At 38.9% G+C, this 20,844-nt stretch overlaps 1 protein-coding gene across 2 annotated transcripts in view; it reads left to right on the forward strand.

The window, feature by feature from the left end:
- The window catches only part of ST7 (suppression of tumorigenicity 7), a 154,809-nt gene that overhangs the window by 106,521 nt on the left and 27,444 nt on the right, over positions 1 to 20,844 (forward strand). For both annotated transcript variants that reach the window (XM_082311352.1, XM_082311353.1), the window contains one exon: positions 11,278 to 11,392. In XM_082311352.1, the coding sequence (XP_082167478.1) occupies positions 11,278 to 11,392 (115 nt within the window). The remainder of the gene's footprint in view (positions 1 to 11,277; positions 11,393 to 20,844) is intronic.

Consider the following 20,844-nt stretch of genomic DNA (forward strand, 5'->3'; position numbering starts at 1 on the left):
GGAAAGGGAAATTCTTGCTGCAAGTCAGTGGGAATTTTAATGTAAAAAGGCAAGTGACTTTCTCTGGAGCTTAGGCACTCTCATCGAAGGCAGTAGGGCAAGTATGTCTGCCAGCTTGGAATCCAGCACCCAGCATCTTCTCCTGGAATTGGGGCAGTCAGGAATGTTTTTTGAAAACATTGAGCAGAGTTCATCATAATGATGCAGGTCCTCGTCCTAAATAATCTACCAGATGGCAAGTGGTGAGTAACTTTGTTTCCTGTCTCTAGCTGGGGTTTTTCAGGCACACAACTCTCACTCCCCAGAATCACTAGGCTCCCAGGCAGAGGTGTTGAAAAAGAACTTGCCAAAAACCCAGCCATTGTACAGCTAGGAGTGTGAGAGAGAGGAATGAGGAGGAAAGACCTGGTTTTGCAGTCTTGTGATCAGCTGGGAGAATGTTGATTTCAAAAACGGTGTTTTCAGTCCAGTCAGCTCCACTGATTCTTCATGAATTTTGTTACACAGGCACTCTGGGACAAACACTGACATGTTTGGGAACAAACATTGGAATTTTAAGTTCTGGCATTAATATACAAGAAAGATACAATTTTGAATTTCACATTCAGATGTCACACATCATAATTATGGCAACTTCTGGAGCTTACTGTGGCCTGCTGAATGTGTTTTGTGATTTGTAGATAGGTCTATGTGGAACAGATACTCTGTGAAGCCTCCTTCTGCTGATGTCAATATGTATGGTTAATTGTGTATGCAGAGCACTGGATTCAGGGACTTGGGTGGACCATCTAGTCCAAGGTTTCTTATGCAAAGCGAGACCCAGAATGCTTTGATTGTAACGAATGGCTTGTTCTGTCACTAGAGAGAAAATTGTGTGTTGTTGAAGATAAGTCTAATGTGGATCTCGAAAAGCAACAATGACAGGGAAACCCAAAGTCATCATTTGTCAGACACTTGAAGGATGGAAAACTTTCTCCTCAATAGAAACGTTTTGCTAAAATGAAAGGATTGGATGCAAGACAAAGGAGATATAAAGATAGAATTTCATCTCCTAGAGCTTCAACTCAGATCAATGCATTCTGTATTTTTCCACATAGAGACATTGAGCCAAATCCTCAGAACTGAATTTAGATGCCTCTAGAGCTCTTCGTTGTGAGCAAGCAGAGCTGAGAATTAGCAGGTCCCTAGATAAAATATAAAAGCAGCGGTATCTGTAGGTCACAACTCCAGTACACTGGGAGCAAGAGTAGGGTCAAGTCAGCTTTGCAGATGCTTTTCTTAGACTGACTTGGAGCTACTTACTTCTGATGAATGCATATCCTCCATTTCTTCATAGAAGACATAAATAATATACTTACGAAGAAGTTTGAAGAACATGAATGTGTCATTGAAGGTTTCTGTGTGATTGATGAGGGAGGAGATGAATTTATTCACCCTAAAAAGAATATGAAGAATATGTTGGCTGGGGACTGCTGAATCTAGCGTCAGGGGACAGAGGGCGGAGGCCCTGTTTGTGTTTGAAAGATTGAAAACAGATTTCTCAAGACATGGAACATGATGGAAATGAAGTGTTAAGAGGTTCATGACACCATCTGGGAAATATGATTGGGATGTAGTGAGTCTTTGCCACTTTGAAAAAATAAAATATTTGAGAGTGTTTAATTCATTGCATATATGAGGCCATCTTGAGGACATTACTGATGGATTAGATTGTCTTACTTGAATTTTATGTAAGAAAAGACTGAGATTTTGCTTAAAACACCTTAATGGAAAGAAAATGAGTTGTTGGTGACTTAAGTAAGATTTTTATTTTATGGTTATATACGCTGCTGCTAAGAAAATCGTATTCTTTAATATTATATTGAAGATATTTAAAATGAGTTTTTCTAAAACTGTTTAAAAAACTGTTTAAAAACGGGGGGTTAATTTAAAAAAATTGGCTAGGGATTTCTGTTGCTTCTGTGATTGATTTTGAGATAGTATTTTGTTGCTGGCTTTGCTGCTTGGATGTCATTCATTTAGCTGAGTTGAATTAATGAGAATTACGAACCTGTAATTTTCATGGAAGCATGTAATTGAATCATACATAGGTGTTGCTTTTGCTTGTGTTTCTGATGATAATTATTTACTATATTTTGCTATAGAAACCAGCAGCTGCCACTATTTGTATATATTGAGTTAACTTATGATCTCATTTTGATTAGTGTATTGTTGGAATAACTCCAGTCTAGTCAACAGAGTTATTCCAGTTTTATTCCTCTTTATACAGAGCATGATACGGTCTGCGAGGGAACTAGATCTCTTTTACTGTCCCTGAGGAGACAGTCTACAGTGCTGGTTGTTGTACTGGTTGTGCTGATTATGTTAGGAGGATTTAAACCAGTGTGTTCTCAGTGACGTTGGAAAATTTGGTATGTGCAGAGGTGAAAGGCCTTAATGGTGGCTGTGGGGAATCTACATGGCCCTTCACGTTGAATCGTCATTAGTGCAAGCCCAGTAGCTACATGCTGGTGAGCAAGGGTAGCTTTTTGTACTAGCTGCTCTCTGCTCTTTGCCGATTCCCTCTGTCCTGGTTTTGGCTGGGATAGAGTTAATTTTCTTCCTAGTAGCTGGTATAGTGCTGTATTTTGGATTTAGGGTGAGAATAATGTTGAGAACACACTGATGTTTTAATTGTTGCTAAGTAGTGCTTACACTCAGTCAAGGACTTTTCAGCTTCTCATGCTCTATTGACTGAGAAGGCTGGAGATGCACAAGAAGCTGGGAGGGGGCACAGCCAGGACAGCTGACCCAGACTGGCCACAGGGCTGTTCCATACCGTATGGCGTCATGCTCAGGATATAAACTGGGGGAAAGCTGGCCGGGGACTGCTGCTCGGGGACTGGCTGGGCATCGGTCAGCGGGTGGGGAGCAACTGCATCATGCATCACTTGCTTTGTATATTCTTTCGTCACTATTATTATTACTGCTACTATTTTATTTTATTTTATTTCAATTATTAAACTGTTCTTATTTCAACCCATGAGGTTTTTCTCACTTTTACTCTTCCGATTCTCTCCCCCATCCCACCGGGGAGGAGTGAACGAGCGGCTGTGTGGTGCTCAATTGCTGCCTGGGGTTAAACCATGACACCCTCACCATTACAATGGAAGAAAATAGAAGTGTGCTGGGTTTGTGTTTCGTATTTTTCAATTATTAAAAAGAGAGAGGATGTGGAGGGTATGCAAAGGCACTCCTCTCTGTACTTTGTGGGTGACTGGGTCAGTGACTGCGCTACTGAATTCAGGAGCAGACCGACACGGTATTTCCCTTGAGTGGGTCACTCGAGTATCCAGGTGAAAATGTACCGTGCAAGAAAGAGAATTGTCAAGTTAGTTGAGCTTCTTGGGATTGTTCTGGAGAACATTTGAACTGTGGAACAAGCTTTCATTGAAGGGTGATGTACGTTTAGGAAAGAGAAGGGTGACAGGCAGAAGGCATGCTAGTGGATGAAGTGAACAGAAGCTCTTAATTGCTTCCTCCTTCAGAAAAAAGATGAAAGAAGCTCATTTTAGAGTGTCTTTATCTCCTACCCCATGGCCCTGTGCTCCCCTGAAGACTGCTTTGTAGTCTTAAGAAGTATATGTTTCTGAGACACAGTGGAATTGCAACTTGCCCCATGCTTTTCAGCTTTGTTTAGAAACAAGTGAGGTTTAGGGACAGAAGAGACTCTCCAGGTCTTTCCTCAGCTCTGGAGAAGGATAGAAACCAAAACACTTTTTAAACGTCAGAAAAGTACGTTTTATTTCTGGGATCAGTCATATCTGCTGAGAAATTACTCTTCAGATCACAGTAAAGGACCTAGAAGTCTACTTTTATGTACCTAGCTCTGAGAACCTTGCTGAGGATATTTCAGTTGAATGTGTTTGTGTGTTCATCTTGGTGCCCACCTGCAGTCTCTAAATGCATATTTTATGCCATAGGAGACACTAAGGAATTATCAGTACCTAAGCAGTTTGTATTGTTAGAGTGCCGCGTGCTTATCAATGGGTTGCATGATAAGTTGTTTAAACACTCAGGCTGCCCTGAGCATTTAAAATGGTTTAAGACGTTATGTCACTTGAAGGCTTCAAAAGGTTACTAAACCATACTGAAACAATTTTAATGATATGGGTAGGTTGGGGTTTTTTATGACATGTTTAATAACATATTAGTGATTTTTGTTGGTATGATGGTTCTGGAAATCTAGCATACTTTCTTGGCAACCTCTCTTGCTGGCTTTGAATTAGGTTTTCTGTTCAATATTCTCTGGAATTCTGTGTTCTTATATGCATTGCTGATTTGCTCTCGGGTAATGGGAATACATAGCCGGGATAGTGTTCTGCACCTTGAATTATCAAGCTGTGTGAAAGAAAGAGAGTACTAATTGCTAATAAAGATGTTATAATCCCTAGCAACTTAACAACACAACTTCTGCAGCTACTTGCGTCTGCAGCTACTGTCTGTCTCTCCCAAGTACTTTGGTGCTTGAGGCAAGGATTAGGGAATCAGATTCTTTGGCTTGTGTTACACAGGTCAGGTTAAGCAGGCTGCTCTGCCTTGAGTGGGATTCTAGCTTTATTAACATCTGTAGCAGTTATTTAAAGTACCATTTATTAAGATTTGAAGGAAAAGTACTTCTTGGTTAAATGAGACCAAGAGTTATTTCATAAATTTTAGAAGAATGCTGCAGTTGTGAATGGTGACATTTACCAATCTCTACCACAGAGTAGTATCTTCATTTAATTCTTCTGGCACACAAATGCTGCAATGATAGCAAGTGATAAATCCTGATTTTAACATTTCCGTATGTCTGTATATTCAAAATGTGGTTTGTTTTGTCATAGATTCACATGTTACTGGCAAGTGGGAGGGGCGGGCTGGAACATCCCTCATTTGAATGGGCTCTTAAACAAAATGGAGACTCCTGTGATTCCCCTGATAGTGTTTATCCCTTCCATTTACTTACATGTGACTCAGACCCCTCACTTCTTGTCATGGCTGTGAACCTGTGCAAAACCCTCAAAACCTAGAAATTTCGTGACTACTACCTAAACCCAATAATAATGTTTCTCACATAGATTATGGGTTTCCAGCATTTTGATTGTATTAAGATAGAATGTAGTCTTAGAATATAGTCACATAGTCTTGGTAGGAGCCCTAGTAACTTGGACTCCTTTTTGTCTGCCCCCTCGCATCACTCCATGTTCAGGGGCTTTGTATTGTCCTTGAATTATGCTCTTCCATCTCTCTGAAATCTCCTAGCCCATTTTTGAGCTACTAGATCATTTCCTCACTTTAATTTCCTTTGAAAATCTACTTCTAAAAATATGGCAGAGTTTCTGCAAAAAGTATTTTGGGGTAATGCAAATAAAGGAATGTTTTTGAAGAGGGCTATGAGTAATGACTTTATTTTCATGCTTTATAAAGTTACTAATCTTTGATGTAACAAACATTATTATATTTTATCACTATTACTACTTTTATATGATGTGATTGTTTAGTAGTAAATGTACATCTGGAACAACTTGCGCTCTTCTGGTTTCATGCCACATCTGCCTTTAAAATTCTCTTTATTCCTGAAATACGTGCATTTTTACAACACAGTCCAAATAACAGCATTTTCTTAATTATATTGCTTAAAGAACTCAAGTCATACTCTGAAGGCTTTAATCCTCCAATTAAGAGAGAACATAAAGACTGCATGTTCTAACATATTTCCTTAGAGTTTGCATATTTGGTAAGATATTTTTTGCTTTATTATTCATTGTTAATCCTACATTGAAGAGAAGTCGTATTATCTGTGAATATTATGGAGCACTAGGACTAAACTCACATTTGCCAAATTAAAAATGGCATGTCAGCAAATTTTATACCTGTGCCATCCCAAAGTTAGCGTAAACTGGATCTGGGTCTCTTTTCTGACACTGAAGTTCAACTATTACATGACATGTCGAATTCCCTGAATTCCACATGTGGATGAAAATATGTGGATCCTACTGCTAATCGTTTCCAAGCTCCAAAAGAGCAGGATCTGGCAGATTTGGCTTCTTAGCTTCTATCCTCTCTGAGCTGTAAAAGAGTAACTGTGGAGCTGCTTCCAAACAAAACAGTGATTGTTTGCCAAAAGGAATGTAGCGCACAGAGAAGTGCATTAAATGACAGAATCCTACTTTTGCTGTAATTAAGTAGAACTTGAATTCAGGTAGGTCCAGTGTATTTCAGATCATTTTCCAACTCTGAGAGCTATGAGACTGTTTACATCACATGAATCCCACTCACAATGAGACCGCGCTGGAATGAGTTGCACTTTTAGGACCAGGAGTTGGCCTAATTTTTAAGCATCTGACATTGTTAACAGAGCCTTTTTGTGTGCTAGCCTTAGTCTGCTGACAATGTTTCTTCCCTTCTGTCCTTGCCAGGTGAGCTGGCCAGGAGGAAAACTTAAGGATTAGTGTATCTTATTAGACATCAGAGAGTCAACGTGGAGTGACATGTTGCAAATGCCTCAAGCCCAGGGTAAGCTTCAGTCAGAGCTTAGACATATGTAAGCTCAGCTGTAGACAATGAAGCCCACAGAAGTGGAGGTTTCTGTTTTTCTATTCAGAAATGGCTTGGAGTTTTGCCTTTTCTGCCTTGGTCGGTTAACAGTTCTTACACATTACAAGTCAGATACAAGAAAGCAGCTTATGCAAAGTGCTCATGAAAATAAGTGTTATCCATACTGTGTGCTTGATGCTTCAATGGTGGTGGCAGTTGCACCTGGAAGATGGCAGCCTCAGTCATTCCTCTTTTAGGAGACCGATTTTACCATTTCGGATACCCACTGTGGGAACAGATACACTACGAATTAAGGTTGTAACAGTTTCACTGTTTACATTGAATTTCTCTTGTTTGCTTGTTGTTGTTGTTTCTTTATTTTAAGCTGAATTCAGTTTTCATATTTATGAATGCATTCAATTGAATACATTGATCTAAAAATGTTTTTGTTTGTTTGAGAAGATAAAAGCAGCAATGAATAGTTGCATGCACTGCCCGTAAAATATGTGACCATGCATACAACCATAACGCAAATAGAGAATAAATGTGCCAACACCAGGTTATATGTAACATCATTCATTTATCCACCTCTGTATTCCCTTGAGTCCCATGGTCTAGTCGTAGGCATAAACTGTAGCTTAGAGCTGTTTTCTACACAAATGATGTATCACAGCTAATTGATGCATGATGTTAATGTCATCACAGGGAGAATAACGGATGCAACAGTTAAAGCTACATTCCTTGAAAACGCTTCAAAAATTAGATCTAAATGAGAAAATGCTGATGACTGAAATATTCTCAGGGAAAGGAGTCCTCTTCATTAAACTGTTCTGGGAGATAAAACTTGTTCCTCATCCAATAAATCAGATGTGGATTTCCTTGTCCTGTAAAGCATTTCTTGTGATCATCACATTTTCATATCCATCACAAAATCATTGAACCTACGCCCCACAATATGGATTGGGGTGAGTCTGGAAATACGGCCCTCCCAGGACTAGTGATAAGGTATCTGATTGTGTCAGACTTATTTCCAGAATTTTTCTGTGAACTTATACTTCCAAAATATTATTTATCTAAAAAATTAAAAATTATTCATTATGTGCAAAAGCTAGCATTTCTTTATATTTGCAGTATATCTAATGAATCTTTCAATGAAAAGCAATTTCACTTTCTACATGTGTGTCTATTTCCCCCCAAGCATGCAGAGCAGTTAGAACAGAACATGGGCTAACCCAGCCCCAGGTCTGAATTTCGTCACTAGAAAGTATTTTGACCAATAAAAGTTCAAAGTAAAATCCTTGTGAACATAGATTGGGTATAATACGTTCAATAGCTGTTTGAACATCCTTATATTGTAAGGGAATACATTCATAGCCATGTGGTGTCTGTTTTCATATGCTATGAAAATAAGCTTCACTCAGTGGAGCACAGCTCTTTTATACTGGTTGAGAAACCAACTAACTGGAATTTTACAATGAAACTTTTAGTCCTAACTAGTGTTTATGTAAAGAGCTGTAGCGGCTTTGGTGAGAAATCTTGAGTGCTGAATTCGATGACTGTCTCTTGAGATATTAAGGTGTGGAGAAAGATGATAATGGAGCCTTTGTCTTTTCTCTAAGTGCAGTGCTTGCAACTCAAAACATTTGTCAGGTTATAGTAAAAACGTAAAGAGAAGTAAAATTGGTAAGTCAACAATTTGGCAAATGCTAGTCTGTAACTTCACAGAAAATAAATCTTTGGGTGGAAAGGGAGGTCTGTGCCTCTTAAACTAGAGTCCAGATTAGAGCTCGATGCTGTACAGGTCTGGGGAACTCGAGGGTGCGTTCTTCATCTCATGTTCAGGGATAACATGCCCATCTTTAAATCTCTGTGTGGAGTATGAGCCAGCCTCCCTCTCCATCTGCTAGGGAGGAGAGGGGAGCAGGCTCACGGGCCGCTCTCTGTTGCTCCTCAGCATGACGCAGTATTTGGCCTGCCCTGACCATCCAGCAGGCCTATGTTGCAGCCTTTGTGGCTTTTTTTTTTTCTTCCCCAGTGTTTGCTTTCACTATGAGGCCTAAATGATGACCTGTCATAATATTCTTCCATCTAAGTGGCTTTACTTTCTGGGAAGTTTCTCAAAAACCAAATTTTTACTGTGACTGAAAAGTATTTGCAGTGAAAACTATATACATCCTGAGATGACAAAGAAATGAGTTCATGTCCTCTCTTCTTTTTTTTAATAGCAAGCGTGCTGTCATTTGTGCACATTCAATATTCGAATAGCTGAGTGGCTACTTAGAGGTGCTTTATTTTTGTAGCTACAGTATCAACTGAGTTCATTATAACTGGGTTGGACTTCTTAACATTCGACCTTTCCCAGATGAAACCCCTATTAACACTTGTCAGTTTGGAGGCCTGGCAGTCCAGACAGTGACCTTTATTCTGCTGCTGTCTTAGGCAAGGTTTATCACTCTGACAGAACCTAATTAAAACAGAAAAAAATAATCAGTGAGTGATGTCAGTGAGAAACGGAGAACCAAAGTAAGAGCTTTTACTGGCCACAATACATCTATAACTAGCTGCAGCTCTTCCCTTTTCTTCACTGATGGAGGGAATGTTATTCTGCCAGCCATTATTCATTCTCAATGAGCAGGGATAATCTTTCTTAATCCCTTGGAGGGGTTTCTTTGCAATATGTTCATTCTGAACTTTAAATCACTATTTACCTAGGGCCAGATTCTGTCATGCTTTTTCCTGCCAAATAGTAGCTTCCTCTGTTAAAAATGCAATAGTGAGTAAGGACAAGAGTGAAGAGAAGTAGTCTCTATGCTAGATCCTTAACTGATGAATCCAACTATGTGAATTTTCACCTGCAGTTATTTTTCTTCATGAGCAATGACTTAAACATTTTTTTTATTGTCAAATCCTTCCACTTACCTAGATGAGCACCAAGGCCTGTGGTCCATTTTTTTGGAAAACTGGAGAAGGAGAAAAGCCTACAAACTATGCAGTTTTGTTTGTGTTCTTTTTCACAGGGTCAACTCCTGCCATTGAAACTAGGAGCTTTATGGCCATCCTCATGCCACTAGCATCAAAAATTCAGTGAGCTCTTGCAGCTGCTGTCTCAGTGATCATGATTCTCACCAGAAATTTACATAATCAGTCAAACAAAACAGTTCCATCCTTGCCTTTGATATTTTAATAATTCTCAAACTGCAGCAAAGTCAGTACTATCCAGATAGTCAAATTTAGACAGACTTACCTGTTAAGGTCAGAATAGTTCTTACATTAGCTTATGCCAGACCGTTAACACAAGGCAAAAATTCTCTGCGCGTTGCATCTCTGTTTACCTGTTAAGGTCTCTTCCTTAACAGAGTGAAGAAGCTCTAGTGCATTACCTGTTTCTCATTTTCTAAAGTTCTTGGTGAATCTCTACCCCTCTTGTTTCAATCCTGTCTTATTTTTGTTTATGTTACCTGTTTGTGAGATTAAGATTTGCTGGCTCTCATCAGTTTCTCTATTTATATCTTCAAAGGTAGGTTTATTAAGTGATGGAGTTTTCAGGTCCAGCGTACTATTTTCAAATTGAGCAAGGATGACCTTGAATCATTTTCTTTACTTGGCTTGTTATTGTATTTCTTTTCTCATAAACCATCTCAGAGAGATTGTAAATGATAGTGTTCCCCTGCAAGTTCCTGAAGAACAGCAGTAATATCAGCTACCCTAGTTCTACACTGTGTGGGACTTTTTTGTGGTGAATGTACATCATGTAGGTAGTTACGGTATAACAGCCATAAAGGGGACACAAGGAAGCAAGGATCTTTTAACACTTCAGTTCTTTAGAGAATCACTCTGACAACAAAAAAATATTATTTAATCAATTCTGCAGTAAAAAACATGGATGCTTCTAATAAGTGTGGCTTCAAAAAGGAGGTACAATAGAATATCTGCTTCAGTCATTTGAATCTAGTCAAACACTGAAACTGAGGATGTCTAAGAACAAATCCCTGGTATCTCTCAAAGGCCTAGTTTATAAAGTAAAGGCACTTACATGTAAAAGGATTAGATTATTTTAACTACACATTTCATCAAGTTTGTCATACAAGATGGATTCTTTAGTTATAGTGTTAGATTTGTATAAACTTTACCTTTCGTATTGTTGCTACCTTTTCTTTCTTTTTTTTTTTTGGTGTGTTTTTGTTTTTTTTTTTAATATTGGCCGCAATTGCGATTGTGTTCTAAAGTATCCACAATTACAAATTGTAATATCACATACTTGATAATATAGTTGCATATATGTAAGCTTCTCTCATTTGTTTTTATTCTGATTTTTTTCAATGTATTTTCTGTTTTTTCTACTAATATACCAGAGAGGTGCTGGATTACTTACTACTGATACGCAGGGGCTACATTGTTGAAGATTCTTTTCCAGTACAATAAGATAACTCTTCTTCACTTTGAAGAAGCCTGTTAATTGAAGGAGAGTTGTGTATTCAGGCAGCTGTGTTCTTGGATTTGACTAATTACATCCTATGCAAAGCAGGTCTTGTCCAGAAACCTGACCCAGTGTCCATTAAGAGCTCAGAGATTTCTGAGATAATAGTGAACTCTGGAAAAGAGCCAAGAACAAGGGGAACTGAGGGGTTTTAACTTGGTGTTGGTTATTTCAATGCATTTTGAACAAGAAACCCTTCTCTGTGTTAATAATCTAACCCTTTCATATGTTCTTGATTTTAGTTGATGAAGGAGTTTCCTCTGCTCAGCATGTTCAACATCCATGAAAACCTGCTAGAGGCTTTGTTGGAACTCCAAGCCTATGCAGATGTCCAGGCAGTCCTAGCAAAGTATGATGGTAAGTTCATATATCTTTAAGTTTTCTCTATATGGTACACACAGAAGCAATGTCTCTAAGTCAAACTCTTAAAATTTAGGAAACTATAATTAAGGTGACTGGCACAAGCCTCATAGATCCCCTTATACAGTCCTTAATCCAAAGATTAAACATTGTGCATTTTTAATGCCAACCCATGCTTAACTCATTGTATAGAGTGAGGGAACTTGCTTACTAGCAGCTCTTCAGTGCTTTCTTTGCTTTCTGTTGATGTTAAAAGAATGACTGTTTAGGTTCTGCAGACTTTTTATTGCATGCTTTTCAAACCTTGTCTGAAGAAAGGATTATCAGTTCCCTTGTGGACTTCTCTATGAATGTTGACTTAGTAGCATGCAAGTGCTTTACAAACATTAATTGATTTAACTTCACAGCAGTCTAGTGAGTAGCAGACTTCATGTCTTATGGGGAAAACTTGGAAAGCTCAAAAGACTAGGTGAACTTTTTGCGTTAATTTTCAATATTTTTCAGCAAGGATTGGTCTATGCAGCATTACATCACTTTTTATGTTCAAATCACAGCTCCTGCTGACTTCAGCTCTAGCCCTTTGAACTCGAATTCAGACACCAGGGTCTCAAACAGAGAAAGGACAGAGTAAGAAGCACTAACTAGCATACTTTGTTTAGTTTAAGTTAAATGGGTTTTCCTTGTATTGTGTAGAAACTTTGTGACAGAAAGAGGAATACAATCCAATTCTCTTGAGCAGCATTCATCAACCTTCACAGTGCCACTCTTCATCCTCTTCCTGCAGTCCCTGGCTTACTCAATATCCACATTCCAAGTTCTGCAACGAGTGAACCAGGAATCCTACAGCCATCAGTTTTCTGTTGTGTTACTACACAGTCCTCAGTCATCCTCAGAAAAGTCTCATTCTATGCACTGGAGTATGGCAAGGGAGTTTATGAAAGGAATATTAGGTAATCATATAACTGAAAATGAAATCATAACATGCATGAATCAAATAGCTGAATTAAGTGAAACAGGTAGCCTTTTGATGTTTCTTAACTCTTTCTCTAGATTGATCTTGTAGCCTTTAAAATATTCTTAATTACTAGCTCTTACAGCCTTTCTGGTGTTCTTTGAACAGAGATTTTAAGGCTTGTAACTTCCAAAGTTTTTGAAAAGATAGATGGACATCATTTGAGGTACCGTTGTATAAATGGCTACCAATATGGGCTCTGCAGCCTATATCCACAGTGCTTTGGCCACTCTTTTTCTTTGATTCTTTGAAGGAATTAGCATCTTTTCCAGCCTGCCCTTAGTTGATCTGCTGTGCCATTTGTCTACTGAATTGTTTTCTGCTTCTGTTTTGCATGGTCAGTTTCAGCTTTCTATTGCTCCCAGTTCCTACCAGAGGCTCCTTGTTCAGCCAGTACTGTTCATTCCCAATTCCATTCTTCTGCCTCTCCTAACTACCTATACCAGTCTTCTCTTCAGGGCAGTGATGGTCATAATACATCTTCTCACCCACTTTCCAACTCCTGTCTTACCAGACATCTTTTCCATCTACCCTTTTCTCTGAGGCTTCTGCCTCCTCTTCGTTTGACATTCTCTGCTGCATTGCCTGGATGCCAAAAAGCAGAACAGTAAGCACATGCAGACAGAGGCTTCTCGCTGTCAGCCCCAGTACTTGGCCCCATATCATCACATGGAACAGTGGCAAGAGGATGATGCATAAGTTTACTGGAGTACTGAGATGTGTGTACTTGATCAGCAAACAATCTTTGGAGGGTATAACTGAAAAAATTGCAGAAGCTTCCACTGAATATGTGCTAACTGCTTTCTTCTAACATCTTATAACTTAGGAAATTAAGATAAATTTTAATGAGGCTAGCAATAGACCATTGGCTTGATACTAACACGATCATCCTGCCAAATCTCAGAGCCCTCCAGTAGACAGTGGCAGAGCTGAGGTTGTTTATCGAAAGATAAATAAGCAGCTGATTATAGGCAACATTAGTGATAGTCACTGCTATCAGTCCAGCCTGGAATGTTTTCAACTCTTTCTGGAGTCACGTCATTCTAAGCAGAGATCAAAATGTCACCCAGGCTCTTGAGTACAGCCATTCAGTAGCGGTAATGGCTCTGGGAGAGAGCTTGGTTGTGCTTAGTCTGGTTGAAAAAATCTGCAGTTAAAGTGGTAACAGCAGAGTCTTTCTTGTAGCTCTGTGTATTTCAGTAATTCCTGTGACACAGATGTAGATCCCCATGGACTTTATTTTGGCACATTAAGAAGCAAGTAAATAGAAATGCCCATTTTTATGCCCCAGGCACCACAGGACATTGGCACCTTGTAGTCTTTAACGTAGTAGTGAGATAATAGCCCTGAGAGCAGAACTGTGACAGAAGAGGGAATTAAGCCATGCCCTCCTAAATCTCAGACTAAACTCATGTGCCAGCTCTACTTTTGCATACTAAAGCACTGATCCCTAGTTTTAAACAATACCATGATGGCACGTTGTGTCATGGAAGCTGATGAAACTCGAAGGTGCGTTTTGTTCTCTCAGAAGCATCTGACAGAGTCAAAACTGAGGTCGTAAATGTAACAAATGAGGCTTTTCAAAATAAAACTCTTCTTACTTTGTCTGTTTGAACCCGTGCAGTTTCAACTCGTGCTTTGCCATATATCAACAAAGGTGTGTGTGTACACTAGGTATGCACAAGGACTCAGCAAACACAGGCTTAACCAGTATAACCCTTACAGTTCATGAGTCTCAGAAGACCCGTCTCAGGGAGTCTCAGCTCATTTTAGAACTCATCAGCTTCATGTGTTGTAAGATTTATTGGAATATAAAACAATGAACTCATTTATACTTTCCTATCTGCAGTTTCTGTTGGTCCCACTCCACTGCCTTTTTCTGACTAAGACCAAACCTGATTTATTGTATTTTGATAACATATGAACAAATTATTTCCTTGAGCAGTCTGCCCCCACCCTGGGCTAAAAAGTTGGATCACATTATGCGAAACCTCAGCCTGTGCAAGCAGACACACTGCTTTACCAAAAGCCATGTGTTAAATTGTGTTTATATTATGTACCTGGCAACAGAGCTGATGTCCATACTCATTATTCATGGAAAAAGGGCCTCATTAGTGGGAAGGCATGCACTGTTGCTGAGCTACATCATTATGGTTTCAGAGTTCAGTGCCTGTCAATAGAGTGCAGATGACCTAAATACTGTTGAATTGGAAAAGGATTTTTAGCTCTGATTTAACACATATCCATGTTATTTACAGGAGAAATAGTTATGACTGCTAAAGAGACTGTTCTTGATGGAATGAGCTTCTGATATTCATAGTAGATAAAGTTTCTCTGCTCCTCTTTCCTTGCTTTTTAAACAGATTGTTTTCCAGTGGAGTAGGTCTGCTTGTTGTGATGCTTAGAGCAAAGGATTTATTAACTTCCCTGCACAGCCAGTTGCTTTGATTGTTATTATCTGGTAACCTGGACATTGTGTGAACACTCAGACCTTTCTGGCAATTGAAAGTCAGATTTAAAAAGAATGGATGCCTATGTATTTAGTCATAGTGATGCAGTGGTTACTCCCTAAACCTGTCCTTGCTTTCCTTTTTTTAAATGACAGTGTTTTCCAGTGAGACTATATGCCTTCTGATTTGCAGGAGGAACACCTTATACAGATTCCCCTTTCACTTACCCCCTTGCAAAGAAGGAGAAAGACCATGTCACTGTGTAGACAGAGTCCCAAATTCAGAGTTCACTTGAGAAGACAATTTAGACCAGAGGATACATAGGAAGAAAGTGGTTTTTAAATACAAAAGGTCTCATTCTGCTCTAGGCTATGACACTTGTTTATTTGGTAACGGCTTACTTCAAAGAATCCTACTTCAAATTAGTGTGAAATCAAATTGCAGGCCTTTGAAGAAACACTTTAGAAACAGAGTCTTCTTTGTCTTGGAATACTTTCAACTTAGTGAAATACAAACAGTTAATGTAGAGAAATTAGTTCTCTAAAATGTAGCCTACTGAGGGCTACTCTCCTTTCTCCAGTCCCCCTCTAACCAATTTCTTCTTGTCCTTATGGACTTATGAAATGAGTAAATTCTATTTACACTGAACTTGAAGGCATTCCTTTTGTAGAGAGTTGCAGACTGATGAACCAATTGCATGGAGTCTTCAGTTATATTAGCTGTGGTCTTCATGGTTTTTGTGTATATGTATATATTTGAGATCACAGCTCCACTCTATCAGTTTCATTACTTGCCATGATTACGTTTGGTATTTTTGAGAAGGTGTTCTCCCTGGTGGAGCTAACTGGGTAGATGTTCTAAGTGCAAGAAAGGTTTTCTTCTGAGTTAAAGATGTAGTGGCAGTATGGAAGCAACCATTACCTCATGTACACTATTTTGTAATCCTTTTGTTTCTTTGAAAGAGAGACCTTAAGAGAAAGTTCCTTTCAGTTAAGGTCATACCAAAGCCCAGTCTACCTTTTCCAAGAGATGCGAATCAGGTAAGGCCTCCAGTTTGTGTAACAGCAGTATCAAGAGAATAGTTTGTCTTTTTTCCCATTACATCTTTTTCAGCTTCTCCTTCTAAGAACTAGTTTCTTTCTGCTATGTCAAAATCACTTGTCACTTCAGCGAGGTCTCTGTGTCTGTTCATACCATCTGGTCTCTTTTTTTGCCATATGATTCTGTGGGGTTTTTTGTTTCTCCTGCTTGTGCAAAAGCACAAAAAGTCTAAACTAATTATAAACTAATTATACTGATCTTGCTCATTCTAATCCCTTGTAGGAGAAATGATTCCTTCCCCTTGATATGCATTTAGGATTGAACTTGGTCAAATCAAAGGGGCTGACACCTGCCTGGTCAGTCAGATATTCGTCTCAGCAAAAATTGTATATGAAGTGTTTACAACCAGCAGTGACCCTCAAAATCTTTCCATAACTGAACAGTTTAAGTTTTAGTTGTGGTCATGGCAAAATAAACACTTCTTTTTTGTCCTGAGATGTTTTTCCCATCCTATCAGGGGACCAAAATCCAGGCCTTAACGTACACAGTGGCTATGTGTTTGTGTTTGATTGGGGTGTTTCCTACCACTGAGGAAGAATGTCAAAAGTACAGAGAATCGAAACTGCTTTGTTTTGCAAGCACAGAGTAAGTGTTAGATCATTGTGTTCATAGTTTTGCTCCCTCCAGCATGTTTTCTACCATGTTTTGTGGAAAAATGCAATGACTATTCTCATGGGAGATAATACTACAGGATATTAGATCTTTTTGACAAAGTGTTTTTCCCCTGATGTTCAGTTCATACTTTCCTTTATTGAATTCCATCCCATTACTCCTGCTTTTAACCATTTGTATCAGCTTAACTCACTTTCTTCCTTAATATTTGTGTCTTTATAGATGACTGCATCTCTCTTCTGTCATCACTGATCCAGCCTGCATGTATTTATTTGCTAGAACCCTTTCAATCTTTCCCATAAGCAATTTTTCCTACCACCTGTGCAAAAGCTGACAATCTAGCCTGCAGATGCAGAGGACTGGGGGAGTTCTGTGCTGACAGGGCAAGTGTTGGCCTGTCACTTAAACGCTAGAGTCTACAGACAGGCTGGGGGAGAGAAAATCAGAGCTGGGGTTCACCCCCGAGCCATAGCACAATACACGTCCTGTATTCCACCATTTTTTGGTTTACCTCTTCACATAACTTCTTCCAGTTTGTTGATATACTTTCAGTTACGTATTTGGAAATAGGTGAATGATTCCAGCAGCTTAATGTAGTCTGTCTCCAGTGCTATATGAAGAAGTAGCAGTTTGACTGGAAGGATCTTACTGTGCAAATTATCGCCCCCGATCTACAGCTTATTTCAGCAAATATTTAAGTCTTATTAGTGTTGATAAGACTATTCAGCTATCTGAAATTAAACCCATAGGGATCTGTATTATTGACTTGGGAATAACATATGCTTTGGGGTCAAAACAGGGAATAATTTCTGATCAGTGACTTAGATTTTACATTTATTAATGACTAAAGCAATTGCAGCCTGCCTGTCTCTTCACATTTAGGGCCTTCTAATGACTTGGATAGGGGATATTTTACCAGTCCATATCCAGATTCATCATTTCTTGGTTTAGTTGCTATTTTATAAAAGCAATAGATCCCATGATGTATTTAGATGATATATGGCATATGCTAGATATCTTGAATCAGGGAAGTAGTGATGTTATGGTTGCAAGTCTCTATCCATGACATCTTTTCATTAGTTCACCATCACAAGCAACTGCTTATGAAGCAAATGACCAGTAAGAATTCATTTTCCCAACCCTCCCCATAATTGACTGGGGCTAATGGAAAGAAAATGCTCATAAATGAAGTCTAGACTATTTTGTATTCTGTTTAAAGATACAAGCAATAAGGAAGAAGGAGAGCCTTTTTTAGGTTGACACATCAGTTATTATTAGGCAAAAATGTCCTGATGGTTTTGACAACAGAATAGCAGTCACATCTTTCAGCACATTGTGGGAGCTCCACAAGTGATCACAGGAGGGTGGGGAAACAGTGTATGTGAAGATATTTTGCCAGATGGCTCACAGATCTGGACACAGTCATTTATGAAAAACCTCACTTTGGTTCCTGACAGAGGATGTATCTCCTAGGGCTAGTTTATACTTGATTCCCTTGCTAAATTCAAGTTGTAATCAGACATAAGTGGTTTATGCTTTTCTCTAAAATACAAGGGTCCAGTTCTGGAGATGAAGCCTAAATTATATGAGGATTTGGAAGCATTGTAGTGATCAGACCAGGATATAGCAGAACCAAATACTTACAGTCTAATATGGAGCAAACAAAAAGCAAAACGCTTTTGGAGGGAAGCAGGCATGGACGTACTGAGGGCTATCTCCATGGCAACATAAAAATGAACATTTTTATATATTTCTTCCATTGCCAAGGGACTGTAGATATTATCCTCAAATAATTGCTGCATGCTCATTAGGAGCATAGTACTGGAAGAGGCCTCCTGGGTGAGTCAGGTCCCCCACTGTTGCATTCACTACATGATATTACCCCTTCCATGCGCTGAGCAAGCTTCATCCTAGAATTAGCTATTTTGTTTGCCCCGCTATTCCACCTGGAAATCTGCCTCAAAAATTCTTCTTGGAAACTTTCTTTTAATCTCCAGCCTAAATTTAATTCTGAACTGTTTATTCTTGTGCCAACATTATCTGGTACCTAAGCAGCCCTTCTCCTTTCCTGGTGTTTCTTGTCCGTATGCATAGGGAACAGCTGTATCTTCTCTCAGACTTTATTTCATTTGGATTGTTACAAAAACAATCCAATCTTTCTGTTTGATTTTTTTGTTCTTGACCATGGGTGATCAGATTTGAATGCAGCATTCCTTGAGAAATCCCATTTCTTCTGAAGGAATGATTCAGGTGGCTTACGTGAGCCTTACCTCACCTCAGCACGTTTCCCTTCCTTACAGATGCCAGCAGTTTGTTGCAATCTAGATGCACAGATGTTTCCAGTTCAGGAGCACTTACTACCTACTAGAAGATATTGTTTTGTGATATGATGTTTTGTTTTAGTGTATTTAACCCTGTATCAATCTCAGTTCCTACTGTAAGATATCTTAATCTCTTAGCCAAGAATTGTAATAATCCTCACAACTTGGTCCACGCAACTTCCACTGAACATTCTCCATTCAAATATTAATGATCTGATACTGAAACTAGCCTTCATATATGTGGTTAGAGGGGTTTTGTGTGTTGAGTGGTCTCATTGTTTAACCTCATGGATTGTGTATTAATGACTGAATAGCCATTTTCTTGCTGTCATTCTGGCTTTTGCTGGCATACCTGTGTTCTTTGATGAAATTGAGCCAGCAGCTTTCATCGGCATAACAACTGTTTTTCCTCTGCTACGTCAGTTATATACTCCAGACCTCTTGATTCCTCCTAGTTTTCAGCTCCTTCAAACAGATAGGCAAGTGAAGTGATGCTCTCGCTGCATTATTCAAAGAAGTCTGGGCAAACATTCTCTTCTTGGTCCTTTCTTTATCTATCTGTGGAGTTTGCCTTTTGCCTGGGAAAATTATTTCCAGGGACTTAGAGGTATAGACCTTTTGTTCTGTGTCATTCATGCAGAATTTTGTAAAGGTCAGATTGTGAACCAACGTTACTAGGTTTGAACTGATGCAGGGGAAAATATTTCCCGTGCCGTAATGGTGGCTTGATGGCCCAGAGGAACACTTACAGGTAAGGGGAAAATAAGATATTCTATTGACCAATTGAAAACCTTATAAATGACAGCACATCGTTGGTTTTCTTGGTTTTTTTTCTTTACTTTTCCATTTCTCTACCTTTCACTCCATCTATGATTTGATGAATAAGGTTTATACTGAAAGGCAGAGACCAGTATGTTCTGAAAAAGGTCATTTCGGTTTACTGGAAATAACTTTTAACTCCTAATGTTAAGGAAAACCTGGTATAAGCAGGGTTATTGAAGGTGCTTATAAATATTTTCTCCTCCTGTCATTGAAGATGTGCTCACGTCTGTGTCTGTAGCTAGCTTCTATTAGTGGAGTAATTAACATATCTATCACCCAGACTGTTTTGCATGCTGTTGATTTTAATTACTTTAGTCACTACAATTACATATGCCATTGAAATTATAGTTGGAATATATTATAGGGGAGCCTCCAACAAGATCTTTACATCTCATGCTTGAAGTGCAAGTGCATAAAAAGAATAGAGAGGGTTTAACACGCAGCATTTTCAAAGTGCCTCAGTCATTCTGGCAATGTTTTCGCTCTAACAGAACAATGTTTTGCTTGGTTGTTGATAAGTGAAGGATGGTGACTGCTGAGGTATGACTTTCTTGTCCTCTTTTTAATTCCTCTTTGGAGCCCTGTCTTGCAAGGCACTGGGATTCAGTAAATCACAAGTTTCTCTTAACCCTAAAGTTACCAAGCTCTATGGTAATTTCATCTTTCTAATCAACTTTAGTGACAAACTAAGGGACAGATAGTTTCTTATAACAATAGTCAGATTAACTGCTCTTCACTTTTACAGTGGGCCTACTCCAGAGCCTTGTGTTTACTACAATGTGTATTTGCTATTTGCTACAGGAAGCTGTAATACTGCAGTGTCCAGAAGTGTTTGCAGCATCCAGCCTTTTGTGGGGGTTGTTCCTTTTTTTTTTTTTTTTTTTTTCTTTTAGCTGTAATCTTTAACTTTTTAATGCTGGAATATTTCAGTCACTGTATAATATGTGTCTGCTGGGTAGATTACTAGTGTGGAAGTCAATTCTCTGTAGCAGTGGGAACAAATCTATAGCTCAAGTCTGTTAAGCAACATTTCTCTGTACCTTTTGGATGCTTTGTGCCAATCTCCTGGTAGAGAACATAAATTAAGTTGAACTAATGGGTTAAGCCAGGTTTATGGCTCCTTTGTGTCTC

The sequence above is a fragment of the Platalea leucorodia genome (genome assembly GCF_965183815.1).
Source record: "Platalea leucorodia genome assembly, chromosome: 4".
Classification (NCBI taxonomy): Eukaryota; Metazoa; Chordata; class Aves; order Pelecaniformes; family Threskiornithidae; genus Platalea; species Platalea leucorodia.